Source organism: Paramisgurnus dabryanus, chromosome 12, assembly GCF_030506205.2.
Source record: "Paramisgurnus dabryanus chromosome 12, PD_genome_1.1, whole genome shotgun sequence".
Taxonomy (NCBI): Eukaryota; Metazoa; Chordata; class Actinopteri; order Cypriniformes; family Cobitidae; genus Paramisgurnus; species Paramisgurnus dabryanus.
The window spans coordinates 12124295-12141529 of record NC_133348.1 but is presented as its reverse complement, the minus strand read 5'-3'; the positions used below and the strand labels follow the sequence as shown (position 1 = coordinate 12141529).

The window sequence follows — 17235 nt, the reverse complement described above, 5'->3', positions numbered from 1 at the left end:
CAGAATTATTTTAAAAACATTAGTTGGCAGAATATAAGACCATAGATATATGCAATGATGCATGGAGATGTGGGTATACTCCTAATTTATGCCCCTATTTTTTAAAGCAACCCAGCTAAGCTTAAACACCCTGTGTAATAAACAGACATTTAAAACTAGTCTTGCATATTAGTTAACTTCAATATGGGCCAGTGTTTTTTTTTTTTTTTTAATATGGGCCAGTGTTTTTTTTTGCATATGAGCCAGTGTTGTCACTTAACCTCTGCAGCTTGACTTTCATTCAAATCAAAATTTTAAACATTAGTTAATAATATTAAAGTGGGTATACCCCATGCCACCTAATAAAGAAGTGGTACTCACTTGTAGGGGTATATACACCACTACCTATATGTGACCCTGGACCACAAAACCAGTCATAAGGGTCATTTTTAAATAATAAATAAGCTTTCCGTTGATTTATTGTTTGTTAGGAGAGAACAATATTTGGTCAAGATACAACCAAATTCTGAAATCAGAGGGGGCAATATATATATATATATATATATATATTAAGAATATCACTTTTAAAGTGTCCAAATGAAGAGTTTGGATCCAAAACGAGATAACTCAGATATATATATGAAGACGTTTAATTTGCATTTCTATATCTTGAACTTGTAAACTAGGTCGAGTCAATGTTCATCTATGTAATATTAATGTGGAATTTCACTTATTGAACTTCACACAAACTGCTGAAACTCATAAAACACACTTGTGATCAATAAACGCACTAATTATGCATAAAAGTTGTCTGGCTTTTCTTAAGACAGTGTTATTGAGATATTTAGACCATGTTGCTTAAATCCGAACACCCGCTGAATATTGAAATGTTCACTGCACTGAGATCAGACAGCTGCTTCTGATCAAATGTAAATAGCTTATGAATATGAATCGCTTTTATCTTGTAAAAAGCTTCGCATCGATCTGTCAGTCAGTTATTGATTTGGCAAAGCTTTGCTGTTGCAATATCATGTTGGTTTTTCTCTGCTGTTAATGATCTGTGGGCTTTGGATTCTTAAACCCTAAATTATTTTAATCACTTTTAACATGCACACCATAGCCTTCACAATACGAAATGGATTTAGCCTACAGAAGTTGTGTTGGACTCGATAAACTAAAAAGTAGCTATAGAGAAAACAGACCATCTCACTGTTAGTGATATCTTCAGTGTTTTATGGTTACTAAAACCAAAGAATAAGCTTAGCTTCTATGGTGGTGAGACTAAGGGTTAGTTCACACCAGAGGTCTTAATGCTCAGATTTTTGCAGTAATCAGATTTGTGCGTGACGTCAGACGCAGCGCACAGTTTTTCCGGAAATAAACATGGATGTTGCTCGTAAAAGTCATGGCCATTGTCGGAGCCGATGGTGTAGTGGACGGGGCTCCGACACATGGTGCAGACGCACTTCTGGCAACCCAAGTTCGAATCCCGGCTCGAGGTCCTTTGCATATCCCATACCCCTCGTTTCACCCTATGCTTTCCTGTCATCTCCTTAATAACTTTCTATCCAAATAAGGCAAAAATGGCCCAAAAATATCTTTAAAAAAAAGTGTCCATTCAGACTAAATTCGCATTTGCAATGCGTACCTCAGATATGTATCCGATTTAGGACCACATATGAAAGGTGCCTGGGTCTGATTTGAAAAAATCAGATTTGTGCTGTTCAGACTGTTTTAAAAGAATTCGATGTGTGACACATTTGGGCAAAAAGAGTCAGATTTGGCCCACTTTTGCCTGCAGTGTGAATGTAGAGCAAGGCCACGTTTACACTGCATGTTTGAAGTGACTCAGTTTTCTTTCCTTATGTGGCACAGATCTGATTTGATCCACGAACGTGTAAGCAGGAAAAAAGCACATAGGTTCCCATATTCTCATATCGGTTTCAGGACTCATTCATGTGGAAATAAATTGGATATGAATTGGATACATGCATTTATGTCCGCAATGTATGCGGACAGATTGGTTAATTCCATCTCAAGATGTGTCGTCCGTCATTACAAATGCACGCTGGCAAATGATGTCAACACAAGTTGACACCACCCGCGATCACATGACTCTTCTTAGCAGCGCAATGGAGGACAACGCCTCACTTAGTGGAGTAATGTTAAAGTTTTATGTCTTGTATTTACAGAAATAAAGCTCTATAATCTTGTATAATCATATTCAGTCCCGCCCGAAAAACACGAATATGCGAACGCACGATTCAACGCATAATCAGCCAAAGTGCGGTTCAAATACGCTGCACTTTTGCAGCAGAAATTGCAGATTTCCATGCGTAAAATATGCGGGGCCTGCATGATTTCATAATCCACGCATTTTCGTAGCAAAAATCACATATATCCTACCAGCCATGTCCCCTGTTGCCATGGGAACATGACGTGTGACGTGATTATGTGACGTGAACATCATTGAAAAGCTGCAAACTGTTTTTGCAAGTTCCCATAATTTTTGTTAGTTTCTGCAATTTAATTGCATAAAAATAATCCAACAATCACAAAAAAACTCTGCGTCTGGAAGGACAGAATATTGTCCATTGCATTTCACAATGTTTGTATGTCTACCTTGAATTGTTTTGCAGGTGTTAAGTGTAAACACTAATATCGGATACGAGTCCATTTTAAAAGATGATGTAAGCGAGTCCTCAACATTATCAGATACAGACAACAAATTGGGCATCAAGATTTGCAGTGTTAATCCAACCTTAATGTGACCCTCGCCAACAAAACCGGACTTAAGGTTAAAGTTTTGAAATTGAGATTTAAACATCTTCTGAAAGTTGAATAAATAAGCTTTCTATTGATGTGTGGTTTGAAATCTGGAATCTGAGGGTGCAAAAAAATTGAAATATTGGAAAAATCGCAAATGAAGTCCTTAGCAAACCCATAGCCTATGTAGCCTGTGTATATTTTTTATATATATATATATATATATATATTTACGGAAAGAATGATTTTGTCATAAAAGAATTTTGTATTGTTGGCTTTTGCTACAAATATACCCATGCTAACCTATGACTGGTTTTGTGGTACAGTGTCACAAATAAGTAATTGGTCAACAATCTTAAGCCCGGTTTCACAGATGAGGCTTAGATTAAGCCAGGAGTAGGCCTTAGTTAAATGGAGAGATTTAAGTAGCTTTTATAAACGTTGCTTAAAAATAAACTATTCTGGTGTGCATCTTGAGACAAAACAATAACACTGATATATTTTAAGATGTGTCGAGGAAAGATGTTTTCATCTAAGACAAACATGCATTTTAGTCTGGGACTAAAGGGACTCAAGGTTTAAGCCGTGTCTGCTAAACTGGGCCTTAAACATGAAATGGGAAAATCATATGAAAAACGATATTAAAACCCACAGGGCGTCACAGGGCAAAAGCAAAATGTACGAATGTTATTGTAGGAATTAATACAAACTGCCACCTTATATTGCCGTAAGATGATGTGTTGATAATAGTGCATGTATAAGGTCAGTGGTCTTATTTACAAAGCGTGCGTACGCACAAAATGTGGCTGGAAATGTGCGTACGCCAGTCTCCACGCAAAGGTTGTGATCTATAAAAAACGAACTTAATGGGAGCATGGGCATGCATTGCAGCATATGAGGATGATATATGTACGCACACTTGCAGTTGATGTGCGATTAATAAAGGGAACATTGCTTTGTTTTATAAGTCTTAATATTTTTTGGCATATGCCATTTTTGGCTTTTATGCGCATGTCCATTTTTAGTAAAGATCCTACGCACAGATTTAAAAATAAGGCCCCAGGTGCGTGTTTAGTTACAGGTATATTTGTGTCAATGTAAATAAATATTAAATATATGTGTAATCATTGTGTAAACATACTCAAGATGCATTTTTAAATAAAAGTGATCTTTTTAAGTGCATTTTTTTTTAGGATGATGTGTAACAGGCTGTGAAGGATGTCATTGAAGGATGTCAACATTTGTGTGAACCATTGCACACAATATGATTCATAGTCAAAACACAAGACGCAGTTTCAAAGGAGCACATACAGGTGAATTAATATAAGACTTTGAGCAATATGCTTTATTGAACACCAGTAGTTTGCATGTAGGGTTATTTCATATATGTAGTTCAAAGCCTACAAGAAAAGATTGAATTTATATATTTATATATAACTTCTTTACAAATGCAGTCAAGAATTTGTGATCCGGAACGACGGTGGGCACTGAAATGTCAGTTTCAGATGGTGTACAAACATGCACAATATACAGTAACTAACCGCAACAGGGAAAATTACCTGTAATAATTTACAGCTCCAAACAGACCTCAAAACGAGGTCTTACCAGAAATGGAATGTTCATCTTTTTTTAATAAAAGATATTAAATCTTTAAAATTATTATTTAAACTAATTACAGCAAAATAACTTTATAAAAGAAGTAAATGGGTCGTGTTTTGCCAGTGAGAATGACGTGACTGATTTCCACAAAAGGCAGACTGTCCAAGTTGAGGTCACAGAAAGTTGCCAGTTAAATAAATAAACAAATATGCAATAAAAATCATTTGACCCCGCCCCTCGAAGCCACGCCCTGAACAAGGCCCGCCCATCAGGATTCCAATCAGAAAGTGAAAACTCCCGGAGTATTAGAGTCATTCGGTTTTCTCTATTTTACCGTCTTTAGTCGATGCTTCGTTGGTTTTGCGAAGGGTTTTGTCAGAATTGGAGTTGATCTGGTTGGCGTCCGGCGTTCCTGTGCTCTTATTGGCCGAGTGTTTCTCCAGATAATTAAGCATTTCACTGAGAATCGTTTGAAAGGTGCTAAGAGCGGCGCAAATCGCTGGAGTCCCAAACCCATGCGTGATCAGACTGAGACACAAAAGAGAAAAAAAATCGTTATAAATAACTTTTCATGCATCGGTATGCATGTGTGCTCGGTTTGTGTGTGTGTTTATACCTGAAGTGTGTTAGATGTCTCTGAATGTCCAAGTCCAGAATGGGTGTTGGTCTAGAGGAACCGAGTGGAGATCGATCTTGACTTAATAAATCCTGAAATTCCTTGCAGATCTGCCTGTAGAGAAAAACAAACCTCAGTTACAAGGACAAATCTAAAATGCTTTTGTCTTGGCCATGGCAGCATTCCTTATAATTAATGCATAAAAAACATGAATAAAATCTTATTTTTCATGCAATTCTCAAAGAATATAAACTTTTACAAAGCTTCAATGTCTGAGATGCATCACCGTTGGAGTTTATATGTAGACAAGCTCTATTAGAAAATAAACAAGATCTCTTTTCTAATTTGACGTGCCGTGCCAATGTCCCATTTTGCATTTTGAGTGTTAAATTTAAGATTACATTTGATGCAATATCATGTCTTGTTCTTTATATTTAAAGGGATAGATCACCCAAAAATAAAAATTCTGTCATCATTTCTTCAACCTCATGTTGTTATAAGTCTGTGTGAGTTTCTTTATTGTGTTGAACACAAAAGATATTTAAATAAATGATGGTAAACACACAGTTCACAGTACTGACTTTGCATAGTAGGAAAACAAATACTATGGAAGTCAATGGGTCAACTTTGTGGTAAACATCATTTATTAAAAATATCTTCTTTTGTTTAACAGAATAAAGAAACTCATACAGATTTTAAACAACGTAAATGATGTAAATGATGACAGGTTAATAATGTCTAAATGAAATGTTTGTAGGAGAAAAAACTATTCATATTTTGAGCTTATTTATGGATCGATTAGTTGCATTTAAGTTGTGCGTAAACTAAAATCGGTACATATGACAATCATTGGTTCTCACGAGTTTTCTGACTAGCCGTCATATGCGTCCCAACACTGTAAAAAGTGAAATCTACTCAAAAATAGTTTTTTCAACTTACATTTTCGCATTTAAACAATCGATAGTTCCCTTTAAAAGTGAAAAAATCACTTTAACATCTAAAAAATTAAGCTTTTTCAACTTAAATTTTTTACTTAAAGTGAAAAAATGTAAGTTGAATTAAAAAAAAATATTAATTGAAGTAATTTTTAAGTGAATACAATTTTCACTTTTTACAGTGCAAAAACATGAGAACTGATCATCTTATGTACCAATGTCCAGACATTTTAGATCATAAGTGTTTTTTTATCAATCTCAAAATAAGCTCAAAATACGAATCGTTGGCCCTCACTAACGTATCGTGACCCTTTAAAAGAGATATACTTTACAAGGCGAGGAAGAGCCAGGATATTATTTAATAAAACTCTTAATGTGTTTGGTTGAAGAAAGGAAGTCATATACACTTATAGGATGACAATAAGGTGAGTAAATGATGGGCTATTTATCATTTTTAAGGTAAACTACGAGTTTTCTTACTTGGTGGCCAGCACCATCTTCTTGCGTGCGTTCTGCTCCTTTGGCTCCGTGTGCTGTCGGGCGAGATGTTCCCCTACGGCTTTAGTTGGAAACTCAGTCTCACAGGTGTAACCGAAGTCCCGAGCCAAGTGAAGCGCTTCCCCTAAACACACAGAAGAAAAATATGAGCTGTGCTGAAACAAAGAAATCAATTTATTTTCTAAATACTGACTCATTAAAGGATTTGGCCATTTTCTTAAAAAAATCCAGATCATTTACTCATCACCATGTCATCCAAAATGTTGATGTCTTTCTTTGTTCAGTCGAGAAGAAATTATGTTTTTTTAAGGAAATTTAATGGACTTTAATGGACCCCAACACTTAACAGTTTTAATGCAGTTTCAAATTGCAGTTTCAAAGGACTCTAAACGATCCCAAACGAGGCATAAGGGTCTTATCTAGTGAAACAATTGTCATTTTTGTCAAGAAAAATAAATAATATGCACTTTTAAACCACAACTTCTCGTCTTCCTCCGGTCCTGTGATGCGCCAGCGCAACCTCACGTAATACGTCATCACGTCAAGAGGTCACAGATGATGTATACGAAACTTACACCCCAGTGTTTACAAGTGTGGAGAAAGAGGTCTGTTCCAACGTTGTTGTATGTGGAATGATAATAATTAATGTCTTTGTGTCAGTTTATTGTTTACAAAGGTCCGCAATTGTGCGTTTCATATATGTAACACGTGACCTTTCCACGGCATTACGCAATTACATGAGGTCGCGGTGGCTCATCACATGGAGGAAGAAGAGAAGTTGTGGTTTAAAAGGGCATATTATTTATTTTTCTTGACAAAAATGACAATCATTTCGCTAGATAAGACCCTTATGCCTCGTTTGAGATCATTTAGAGTCCTTTGAAACTGCAATTTTAAACTGCATTTAAACTGTTAAGTGTTGGGGTCCATTAAAGTCCATTAAAATGAGAAAAATACTTTTTTTCCTCAAAAAACAATTTCTTCTTGACTGAACAAAGAAAGACATCAACATTTTGGATGACATGGTGGTGAGTAAATTATCTGGATTTTATTTTTAAAGAAAATTGACTAATCCATTAAAAATAAAGACGTTGCATCAGTATGTCTCCAATAAGACTAACCAACCCTTTAAAGAGGTGACATTAATCGTTTATCCTTTTAAAATGTAGGCTAAAAATATTTTCATACTATACACACACACTTTTCTGATATATTTCACAGCGATGCTATAAAAGAACGATTTCTTTTTTAGGTTTTTAAAGCCTCGAGAACCTTTTTATTTACTACAAAAAACTTTTGTGAAACAGAAATGTACTTTGGATGTATGAAACCATACAGGCCAAAAACATTTCTCTATGGCATTGTGGAGCACCTTTATTTTTACGAGTACAGTTAATAAAAGCCAAGGACCTGTTGAATTATGAAAACCCAGTTCAACAGGTCCCAAAAATATACTGTTAAACTAAATAAAAGAGACAAATAAACATAGAAAATCACATGTAAATGTCGAGTTTAAATAATTGCAAGGTATTTTTAGACATAATTACTCCGCATTACCAAATTATTTGTAGTAAAGTAATCTGAATGAACAAATTGAATCATCATCTGTATCAATGCTATGCAGTTTGACTAACATGAGACTAAAAATGCTTAAATCCTTAATTAAATCACAACCGCTGTACCAAAGATTATTCCCTATAATAAAATGCTTTAACTCCTTGTCTCAACCAAATTCCTGTAAAAACATTTCAAATGCGTAAGCTATAAGTCAGATTACACAATGTAGCTCAAGTGGTTTCATACCTTCGACTAAAGAGGTCAACAGTGTGACGTTGGCTGCTTTCCTGCGGCCTGCCGGGAGATTGAGTCCCAGTCTGTCCAGTTTCTCCCTGAGGCATCGACCACCGTTCTTTGACTTGGCCCTGAAAACATACACATTCGAAAAGACCATTAACATACACATAATTCATAAAATACAACAATACAAAATAAAGCATATTAGTAAAATGAACAGTTTGCATTAAAATTACACCGAAATATTCTAGAAACTTACATTTCATTTGCATTTCTTAAATTTTTAGAGTTCAAATTCAGCCTTTACGGTTTAATTTTAAGACTATTTGTGACCCTAGACCACAAATCAGTCATAAGGGTAAGTTTTTTTGAAAACCAAAGGTTTCAACTGATGTATGTTTTTTTAGGATAGGACAATATTTGGACGAGATACAACTATTTGAAAATCTGGAATCTGAGGGTGCAAAAAAAATCTAAATATTGAGAAAATCAGCCTGATCTCACAAAATATGTGAAATAGCCATGCATTATTTTGCTCAGTTTTGCGTGACATTGTCAAGAATTTCCACCATTTTACGTGCCCCTGCCACGACTTTCTTTTCACGTATTGGTTACTCTACTGTTTTTCCTATTTAACTCTAACCCTAACGTCAAGTGACAATGGTTTAAAAAGCATACGAAAAAATTGTATAAACCAATACTTTTAAGTGACATCCTAATGCAAACACCAAATCTAACCCCAAACCGAAGCAACAATTGTTTAAAAATAAGAAAAAAACAGTTGAGTAACCAATACGTGAAGCAGGTGCACGTAAAATGGTGGAAAGACGTGACAATGTCATGCAAAACTGAGCAAAATAATGCGTGACTATTTCACGGAAATTTGTGATATCAGGTTGGAGAAAATTGCCTTTAAAGTTATCCAAATTAAGTCTTTAGCAACACAAATTACTAATGATAAATACATTTTTTATATATTTGCGGTAGGAAATGTACACAATATCTTCACGGAACATGATCTTTATTTCATATCTTTCATATTTTGACCCATGCAATGTATTATTGGCTATTGCTACAAATATACCCGTGCAACTTATGTTTTGTGGTCCATGCAGGGTCACATTTTTCTCATGCATGTTCAAGTGGTGAATACATTGAACTCTGTGTTTTTGATAAATATTTAATCATCATCATCATCCCATTTATGGACTGTGTCAGAACTGAATCTGATTTGCTTTAATTCTTGGTGATTCTTGCATCTCTGCAGGTGTTAATGATCCCTTGCATGACCATGATGTGTTGTGCTGTGTATTTAAAATAAATGAGTGAATCTCTCTCTCTGTCACTGGCCTCATTTCTGCTCTCCAGTCTGTGTCCCTCATCAATAATGAAACTTGAGCTCCACAGCTCTCATTCTTTTCTCTCTCGCACACACACACACACACACACACACACACACATCTCTGGATATCTCTGGATTAGGTGTCCAGGTCTCCATGTTCCATCTTTTATTCCTCTTTCCTGCTGCTTCCTGAGCTCTTGAATTTGGTTTTACCAACGGACTACATTCAGAGGCCCGAAGCGGTAATTGGTTCAGAATGAGTCAAGTGCAAGTTTGATGCTTCCATGTTATCTAGCATTAGTATTCCAAACACTTCGGCATGTTCTGCTATGACTGAGTTTCACGTGGGTTAAAAGCATCTCTTACCTTCTCAATATTCCACCCAACAGAGAGGCATTGAGACACTCTGGAGGAGAGAGGCGGCGTTTGACTTCAGCGATGGTGACTTTGTACTTTGAGGTAGAACTGAGAAGAGAAAGTCTTCCTGGTACAGAGCAGAACAGGTCTGTGGGATTGACTACACACGTGCCACCTGTAGACAACAACAAAAAACCCAACAAACAACATGTTGAACGTTTGGTAGATGCAATTGGTACAAGCTCTGGATATTAAATTTTGTGTACATAAAGAAACAATGAAATATCTTTATATTGTTCATGACACTTTTGCTTATTAAGCAACAGATACATGTTTTTACCACTAATATCATATTACAAAGTTTAGTTTTGTTTAGTTTAACTGGAGTGCATGGGCATTAAAGCGTCACAGGCCAATGTTTCAATTGTTGTATTCAAAAATAACTGTTATGCATAAAAGTTGTACATTATTTTATAATTAATGGTTGGTAGAGTTTATGTCAAATCCATACAAAATACATCAACTTATATGTTGGAATGAATAAGTTGGTTACTCACACATGTAACTGTGTGTGTATGTGACTCACTGTGTTTAAGTTTGTGTGCGAAAGTGACTCTGTGTGTATGTGAAAGTGTGTGTGTGTTCCTGGCTAGTGGGCCTGTAACCTGCTCCTCATCAGTCACCCTAAAGCGCTCTGACAAACCCAAGATCTCTGCTAGCATGCAAGTTCACTTCACATTAATTCCACCCAAAATGTTTTGATTCAAAGTAGTTTGTATTTTATGTTGCCAAGGGCAATTGAAAAAGAGCTATTGCCGGTAGTCTGGTCGCGCGCGCCGGGCCCAGAGGCGATAGCGGGTATTTAAGCGCGAGGGAGAGTAGCCCGAGGCGGCGCGCGAGCGATCACAAAGCGAATCAAGCGCTTTTTGCAAGTTTGCCACGAAAATTAAAGAAAAAAAGACATAGGCCAAATGTCATTTTCTGTATCCATTTTAACTCTAGTGGTGGTGCGTGTGTTTACAGAGCGCATCATCACCCAGCCCAAAAATTAAGGCGCGGGCGAGCGCGCGCACAGAAGAAAGAGAGAGAGAGAGATTTTTGAGATATGTATAGTAGCCTACATCTACAAACTGAATGTGTGTGTAAAGCTTGATCAAATTCCTGAAAGCTAAGAGGGATAATCATGATTAAAACACAGACGACTTTTCTAAGTAGGATTCTCGTTTCTTGAGTGATTTCTTTTGAAAAAGGTTATCTGAATATTCAACGAAGCCAAAGCTGCAGTCAGTGTGAACAACATTAATATGATCTCCGCTGAATTCGGAGCCGCGCGGCATTAACATATCAAAGCGTGCGCCCGAGGCGCGAGAAGCTATCGATACCGGAGCGCGAGGTAACGCAATGATTATTGGTTGTGATGGTTGGAACGGCGGAGCTCGCGGCTAAATCCTGCACACCATTAACTGGAAGTGATGGCGAGCCCAACACCTAGACTGAGTTTATTAAAAATTAAGGGCCCGAGATACCGATCGCTTTATAGCAAACTTCACATATTCGTGTCGATCCGCGTCTGCTTTGAAGAGACAAAGATGCGACTGATATTAGGAAAATATTAAGAAACGTAAGACGAATGATTTTACAAAATACAGCGAGAGACTGCATACATAAAACTCTTCTGAGAGGTCTCTCAATGGAGAATGACCTTCACAAATGTATGTTTTATTAGTGTTTAAACTATACTGGACACTATGTAGTCTTTAAATTATTCGTTTTTTTCTGACTAATTATTTTCTCCGAATAACTATGTTTATTACAAATACATGACAAGAAACTTTAGGGTAATAGTGAACATAGCTTAAAAGGAACTATTTTAATAGGAGTTCAAAAACAATGTCGATAATAAACGATAATAATAATTATAAAAAAATTGTACATTTTAACTTGCGTTTATGAATCTTTTAAAATAACATAGTACACGTAAAGCAGTTTTGTATTTTTTGTCTATGCTAAAATAATTTAAACATTAATTTTAAATAAATAATCATTTTAATAATTTACAAATATTTACGTTCTAAATACTATTTTAATTATTTTTTATTACTATTTTATTTATTTAATTCAATGCTGATGCTACAATGTTTATTTATTTGTTTTGTTTTATTAATCAGCTTTATTCTGTAACAATCTTGAAGAAAATATCAGGCCAATTGATTTACAAACATATAATAATGCTTCTGATTAAAAATATAATACAATTATTGTATAGAGCTGTACTTAATTTTTATTGAGTTGCTACTAATGTTTTCAGGAAGAAAAGCATATTTTTCTAAGAAATATGCGTACAATTGTGTTTTAAACTGTAGTTTAAATGCCAGGTCTATCTTTTTATTGGACATTCAGTCAGCATGATGTCATTCCGAACATATAATTTTTTATACTTTCTAATTGCTGTAGCTATTTATTGTAATCTGTTAAAAAATTAATATTGTCTAAATACAGACATGAAAATTTCGTTGAAGAAAATGCATTATTTGTGTGAGTGGGTGCTTCCAATGAATTCTCTTTTTGTATGAGTATGATTGTGTGTGTATGTGTGTATATCTGTGTGTATGTGTTGTCTTACCTCTCCGGATCACTCCACCTTGGCCATTTAACACAAGCCCGCACTGCGCGTCCACAGATCCCTACAGACATACACATATGCACGCACATGAACTTTACAATCAATAATCAACCAATCTTATATATAGTGTATAGATTTATCTTTGCCTGGGCATATGTGAAACAGATCACGTGCCTTACTGTACACTAATTAATTAAGTCCGCAGGTAACAGGACCTGTTACATTATGATGTCAAACCAACAGATTATTATTTTACTCGTTTATCAGTGATGTCATCAGCCGAAGGAAGACTGAATTGTATATCAAAAGAAAAGAGTTAATCCGTCTCACAAGCCAGGACCAGTCTGGAGGCCAGAATCACTCACAAAACACACACACACACATTCACACACACTTACATCCACCATACTGGCGCACTCTTGTAACCTTTTAACAAACTCCTGCTCTATTTTTCCTTTTCCCCGCAGTTAAAGTGATTATAAAATCAATATACAAACCCGTCGGATAAGGCATAAATTACGCGTGCGTGTGTTAAAGGTGCGGCAGCTTCTATTGTTCCGCGTGCCAAATCTGTTTAGCGGCTCAAAGATGCGCCTGTGCGCACGAGACTGCCCGCATCTGTTACGCGGCCTTTTCCGAGCCCACGGTTTTATTCAGCACCAAAAGAAAGGTCCAAAACCTTTTCACGGGACGTATGTGTTTCTTTTTTGTGTTTGTTCTCCTGTGAGCCTTTTTGTGTGCGTGTGCAGACTGTTGCTGAACACGCGACAGCAATACCAACACGTATACGATTTTGTATTTACTATAAAAAGAAAATAAGAATTTGTACTATTTAATAATGTTTAAAAAAATATATCCTTTACAATATTGCATAAGTGGTAAAATGGTTTATGTTTTCTACAAAAATATTTTATTGCATTTAGGATTAATATAGCAAATAATAAAGAATACAGTTAATATTGCATTCACGTTTATGATGTTTTGACCATATTAACTTAACAAATTAATTATACAACAAATGTTATTTAATTACTTTATAATATACATTTATTATATAAAAATAAATTTATTTTTAATATTAGTTACACTTAATTATTTTCCCATAACATTTTTATTTCGGTAAAATAAAATTACAATAGTTTTTAAATATATATATCAATATCTCTTTTGGTGCAATAAATAAAAATTCCAAAATATCATAATAGCTAAATAAAAAAAAGTTTTTTATTTTATCCGTTAATCTTTTGTTGTTAAGTCGAGAGGCCCAGCGCCGTATTTTATGAAAGGAATGTATAATCATAATTATTTTCATCTTAACACATTTTCACTCACCAGTTAAACTTGAGCTGTATCAGATGTCTGTGCATAAATAACCAGTTGATTGACATTAAGTCCTAAATTGGATAAACTACGGTGCTCTACTGTGGAGGATTTGGCTTTTGTTCGCACTTTTTCAAGCCGTTAATCCGCCTTTTAACGGAGAAAAAAGGAACAGCGGCTTTACAGCAGCCAGGCCCGACATACGCGCACACGAATTCAAACTTCTCAATATTCACTATATTAAATATGTAAAATCTGACAGCTAAATGAACTAAGACCTTCTGTTTAAAAAGTTTAAAATAATTTGGAATAAATTTATTTTCCATATGCTTATTTATTGTTACGCTTATTGTTAAAAAAAAAATGCTAAGCTATATGCAGGCCAAAAACCAAGTGTTCCGATTTTTTTGTTTCGATGAACTAATGTTACAGGTTTTTGTTTAAGGCCTCAGGCCATAATTTCTCCTGTTCAGACAGTGTAAGTGGCCACACAACATCACCGCACGTGTCAACCTCTTTGCAACCTGCACGTGAAATGCGTGTGTAGGCTATTTTGTGCTTGCACGGTAAAACGCCGGTGATGTGTACCTGTAGGTCATCGGCCCCCGGTGGCGGCAGCCCCAGACCCGCCCCGGGCAGCAGTCTTTGCTCAGGGTGCATGCCGTACTGCGAGCCGTGGCTCATGATTGACAGGTCATGTCTACGGTATGCGTCCAAACAGCCCAGTTCCCGCCGCTGTTCGTCCAGACACGAGGACTTGAGCGCCCGGGCGTTGTGAAGGTTGATGAAGTCTGCCGGTTCGCCGTGATGGAGCTGCTGATAGTACTGCTGCGAGTGATGGAGAGAGTTTAACGAGTACGCGTCCGGGTTCACGGCCGGGTGGCTGTGCTGGAACTCATAGTGAAAAGACTGGTGGTGTAAGGGCGTGTACTGGTGGTTCGTGGGAAAATACGGGGAGGCAAATTCGGTTCCGGTAGCTGGGTATGTGAGCGGAGACGTCGACGAGTAAGCGACAGATGAGTTGGCCACAGATTCCAAGCATCCGAGTTGCATCAAACGGTAGCTGTTTGATCCGTCGTGACGTATCTGTGCGGGAAAAAAAAGAGGAAAATATGAGGCATGTCATTTACACGCGCTCGCAGCGATCCGCGCGCATTTCTCACGCGGCGGAAACTCGAGCCTTCCCAAAACACACAAACACACACAGCAGCTCAAAGTGTCTTTAGAAAAGTACCTGACGGCGATGTCATCTCTCCGTGCCTGGGAGGGAGTGCGTGAAACACACTGCAAACTGCTACACGAGCACACAGCGTTTTTTTCCTCCCTCACTTGTCTATCATTTGCCATTGAGTGTGTTATTTAACTATATATTCTTCCTAATGCATCTGTGCAAAACCTATTAAAAGCAATTTGTCCCAACAATCTACGCCCGTTTTACTGCAGGTAAGCAGCACGAGACACAAGGCATTACTGTAATAATTACAATTATAATAAGAAAATAAATAAAACAAACGTTTGTAATCACGACAAAGACCTTAACACTCGATTACCAAATAGCAAACGAGATTTTAAGCAGAACTGAACTGAAAGAATCCAACGTGTTATTTTTAATCATCGACTTTCAGTAGCTAACAAGTATAAATAATTTTTAATTTGCTGTTTCGTTTCATCACAATTTCCTCTATGCGATGCTATGCTAAATTCAATTAAATAAGGTGGTTTAAGAGGGGTAATAAATTAATTTAAAATACCTCCGCATCGTGCACCAGTCCCGGAAATGTGGCTGACATTCTCGCGATCCAATAACCCGATTTCCTCGCGCAGTCTGACGAATGAAAGGAAAAATCCCCAAAATAGCGCGTGAAAATGAAATGTCGCCTTGCGCGGTCGGTAAAAGCGGCTGAAATGCCTCCCCTCTGCACAAAGCGCTCCCTGGCTCGGATTTTGTACTTGCTGGGTATTTCTCCGGCTGATGTCGTAGGTCCCTTGGTAATATAGAAGTTTTGAAAATTAAGCATCAGCATTGAGGAAAGGGAGGACAATAGAGAGAGCAGCCTCATCCCTGGAGACACGGAATAAATATTGTATCTTCGCCTAATAAGGAACCAAGTGCGCTTTCAACATTTTTGATGATTTTTGTGGACAATTCTTTAAGGTCGTTTGTGTTTCTTTAGCAGGGCCAGTTTTATTTGTCTCTCTTTTCCTAGCGGCTTTACCATTTACCTGGTTTTTGGATTTTTTCAGCAACACGTAAGTTTAACTGAATGTATTGTGTGATTGTATTTTTATTGCACGGTTAAACATTTTGTTCCATTATTCGATTTGTTTTTAATATATAATCTGTTTTAACGAACGTTTAATTTTATCGAATTAGAAACTGTATGAAACAAAAAATATTAATGCTAAATACAATTTAATACCATAAAATAAACATTTCATGTAACTTTTCCTTATTTAAAATCAAAAGGCAAATATTATTTTCCTATTTAAATGGACATAATATTGTTTAAAAATAACAGAAAAAGAATGATTAATGTACGAACTATTTAAATACATTTTAATGCTTTTGAAAATAAATATGTAGACTTTTTATTGTCGATTGTATAAATCAAATAGAAAAATATATTTTTTAGCATATTTAATATTTTAATACTATAGATTAGTCAATGATTTTGTCCATTTTCTGTGTGTGTGGTCATTTTTATTCAGTTCAGACCACTGGCATATCCAATCAACGTTTATTTACACTTTATCGCTTTTGTATTTAACAGTAATCGTACCAGCACTGTTTTTGCACGTTGAATGAGTGGGTCATGCGTGGGAAGGGGGGTCATTGCTAAAAACATCCTGTCTGTCAAATTTTCGCTTTACCTTTACAGGTGCATGAAATACACGGACACCCATCTCACTCACATCCAGGTATAAACTTCCCAAATTCAAGCAGATCAAAGGCGAAATATTTTTTGAGCAAAATAAAAATAATAATAATCAAGTTTACAGTTAATAAGTAGCCTATTTGGAGCTCTATGTGTGTGTGTATACATATATATGCGTCCCTAAAAAACATTTCCAGTCATTCACCTTGTTCTCAATGTTTCTAAATGTCTCCTCCCACCCCAGAAGCAAATTGCTCGAGTCTTACGGTTTTGAGTATGTAAGAGGTCTGGCAGTTTTTAAGTGTTTAAAAGCGAATGCTCCCCTTATTTAACCCAAATTACAGCCTTCACCGCGGGCTCGCGCCCTCGTGCATGAGAAGGGCGCACGGAGACGCCTCGAGCACCCGGTGTCTCTCGTGAAAGGAGGATCCACTCACAAACATACACATATACTGACGTATTACACTTCATAAATGTTTCACTCGAAAAACAACGTATGATAAGGGAGGTCTCGTTTTATTTTCATTTGA

General features: G+C 36.4%; 1 protein-coding gene and 1 long non-coding RNA gene across 2 annotated transcripts in view; one reads left to right on the top strand and one right to left on the bottom strand.

Moving 5' to 3' along the window:
* LOC135738384 (uncharacterized) overlaps positions 1-9960 on the top strand; it is a 97090-nt gene extending 87130 nt beyond the window's left edge. Inside the window, exon 4 of the long non-coding RNA XR_010528694.2 lies at positions 9919-9960. This is a non-coding gene — a long non-coding RNA (uncharacterized lncRNA). The remainder of the gene's footprint in view (positions 1-9918) is intronic.
* On the bottom strand, positions 4105-16040 carry tfap2d (transcription factor AP-2 delta (activating enhancer binding protein 2 delta)). The gene is made up of 8 exons (XM_065256410.2): positions 15581-16040; positions 14418-14915; positions 12510-12570; positions 9896-10061; positions 8197-8315; positions 6376-6517; positions 4961-5074; positions 4105-4872 (listed from the first exon to the last, which is right to left on the bottom strand). Exons 1-8 carry the CDS (start codon positions 15887-15889, stop codon positions 4656-4658), a joined length of 1626 nt encoding a protein of 541 aa, XP_065112482.1. The 5' UTR covers positions 15890-16040; the 3' UTR covers positions 4105-4655.
* Positions 16041-17235: the final 1195 nt, after the last annotated feature.

What these genes read in the sequence shown, in the direction of transcription:
- tfap2d (XM_065256410.2), bottom strand. Translation starts at nt 15,889, where the DNA reads ATGAGGCTGCTCTCTCTATTGTCCTCCCTTTCCTCAATGCTGATGCTT. An exon ending in AGGTGGAGTGATCCGGAGAG is followed by an intron (nt 10,062 to 12,509) that starts GTAAGACAACAC and finishes TGTTGTCTACAG; the next exon opens with GTGGCACGTGTGTAGTCAAT. An exon ending in GTTGACCTCTTTAGTCGAAG is followed by an intron (nt 6,518 to 8,196) that starts GTATGAAACCAC and finishes CTGTGTGTTTAG; the next exon opens with GGGAAGCGCTTCACTTGGCT.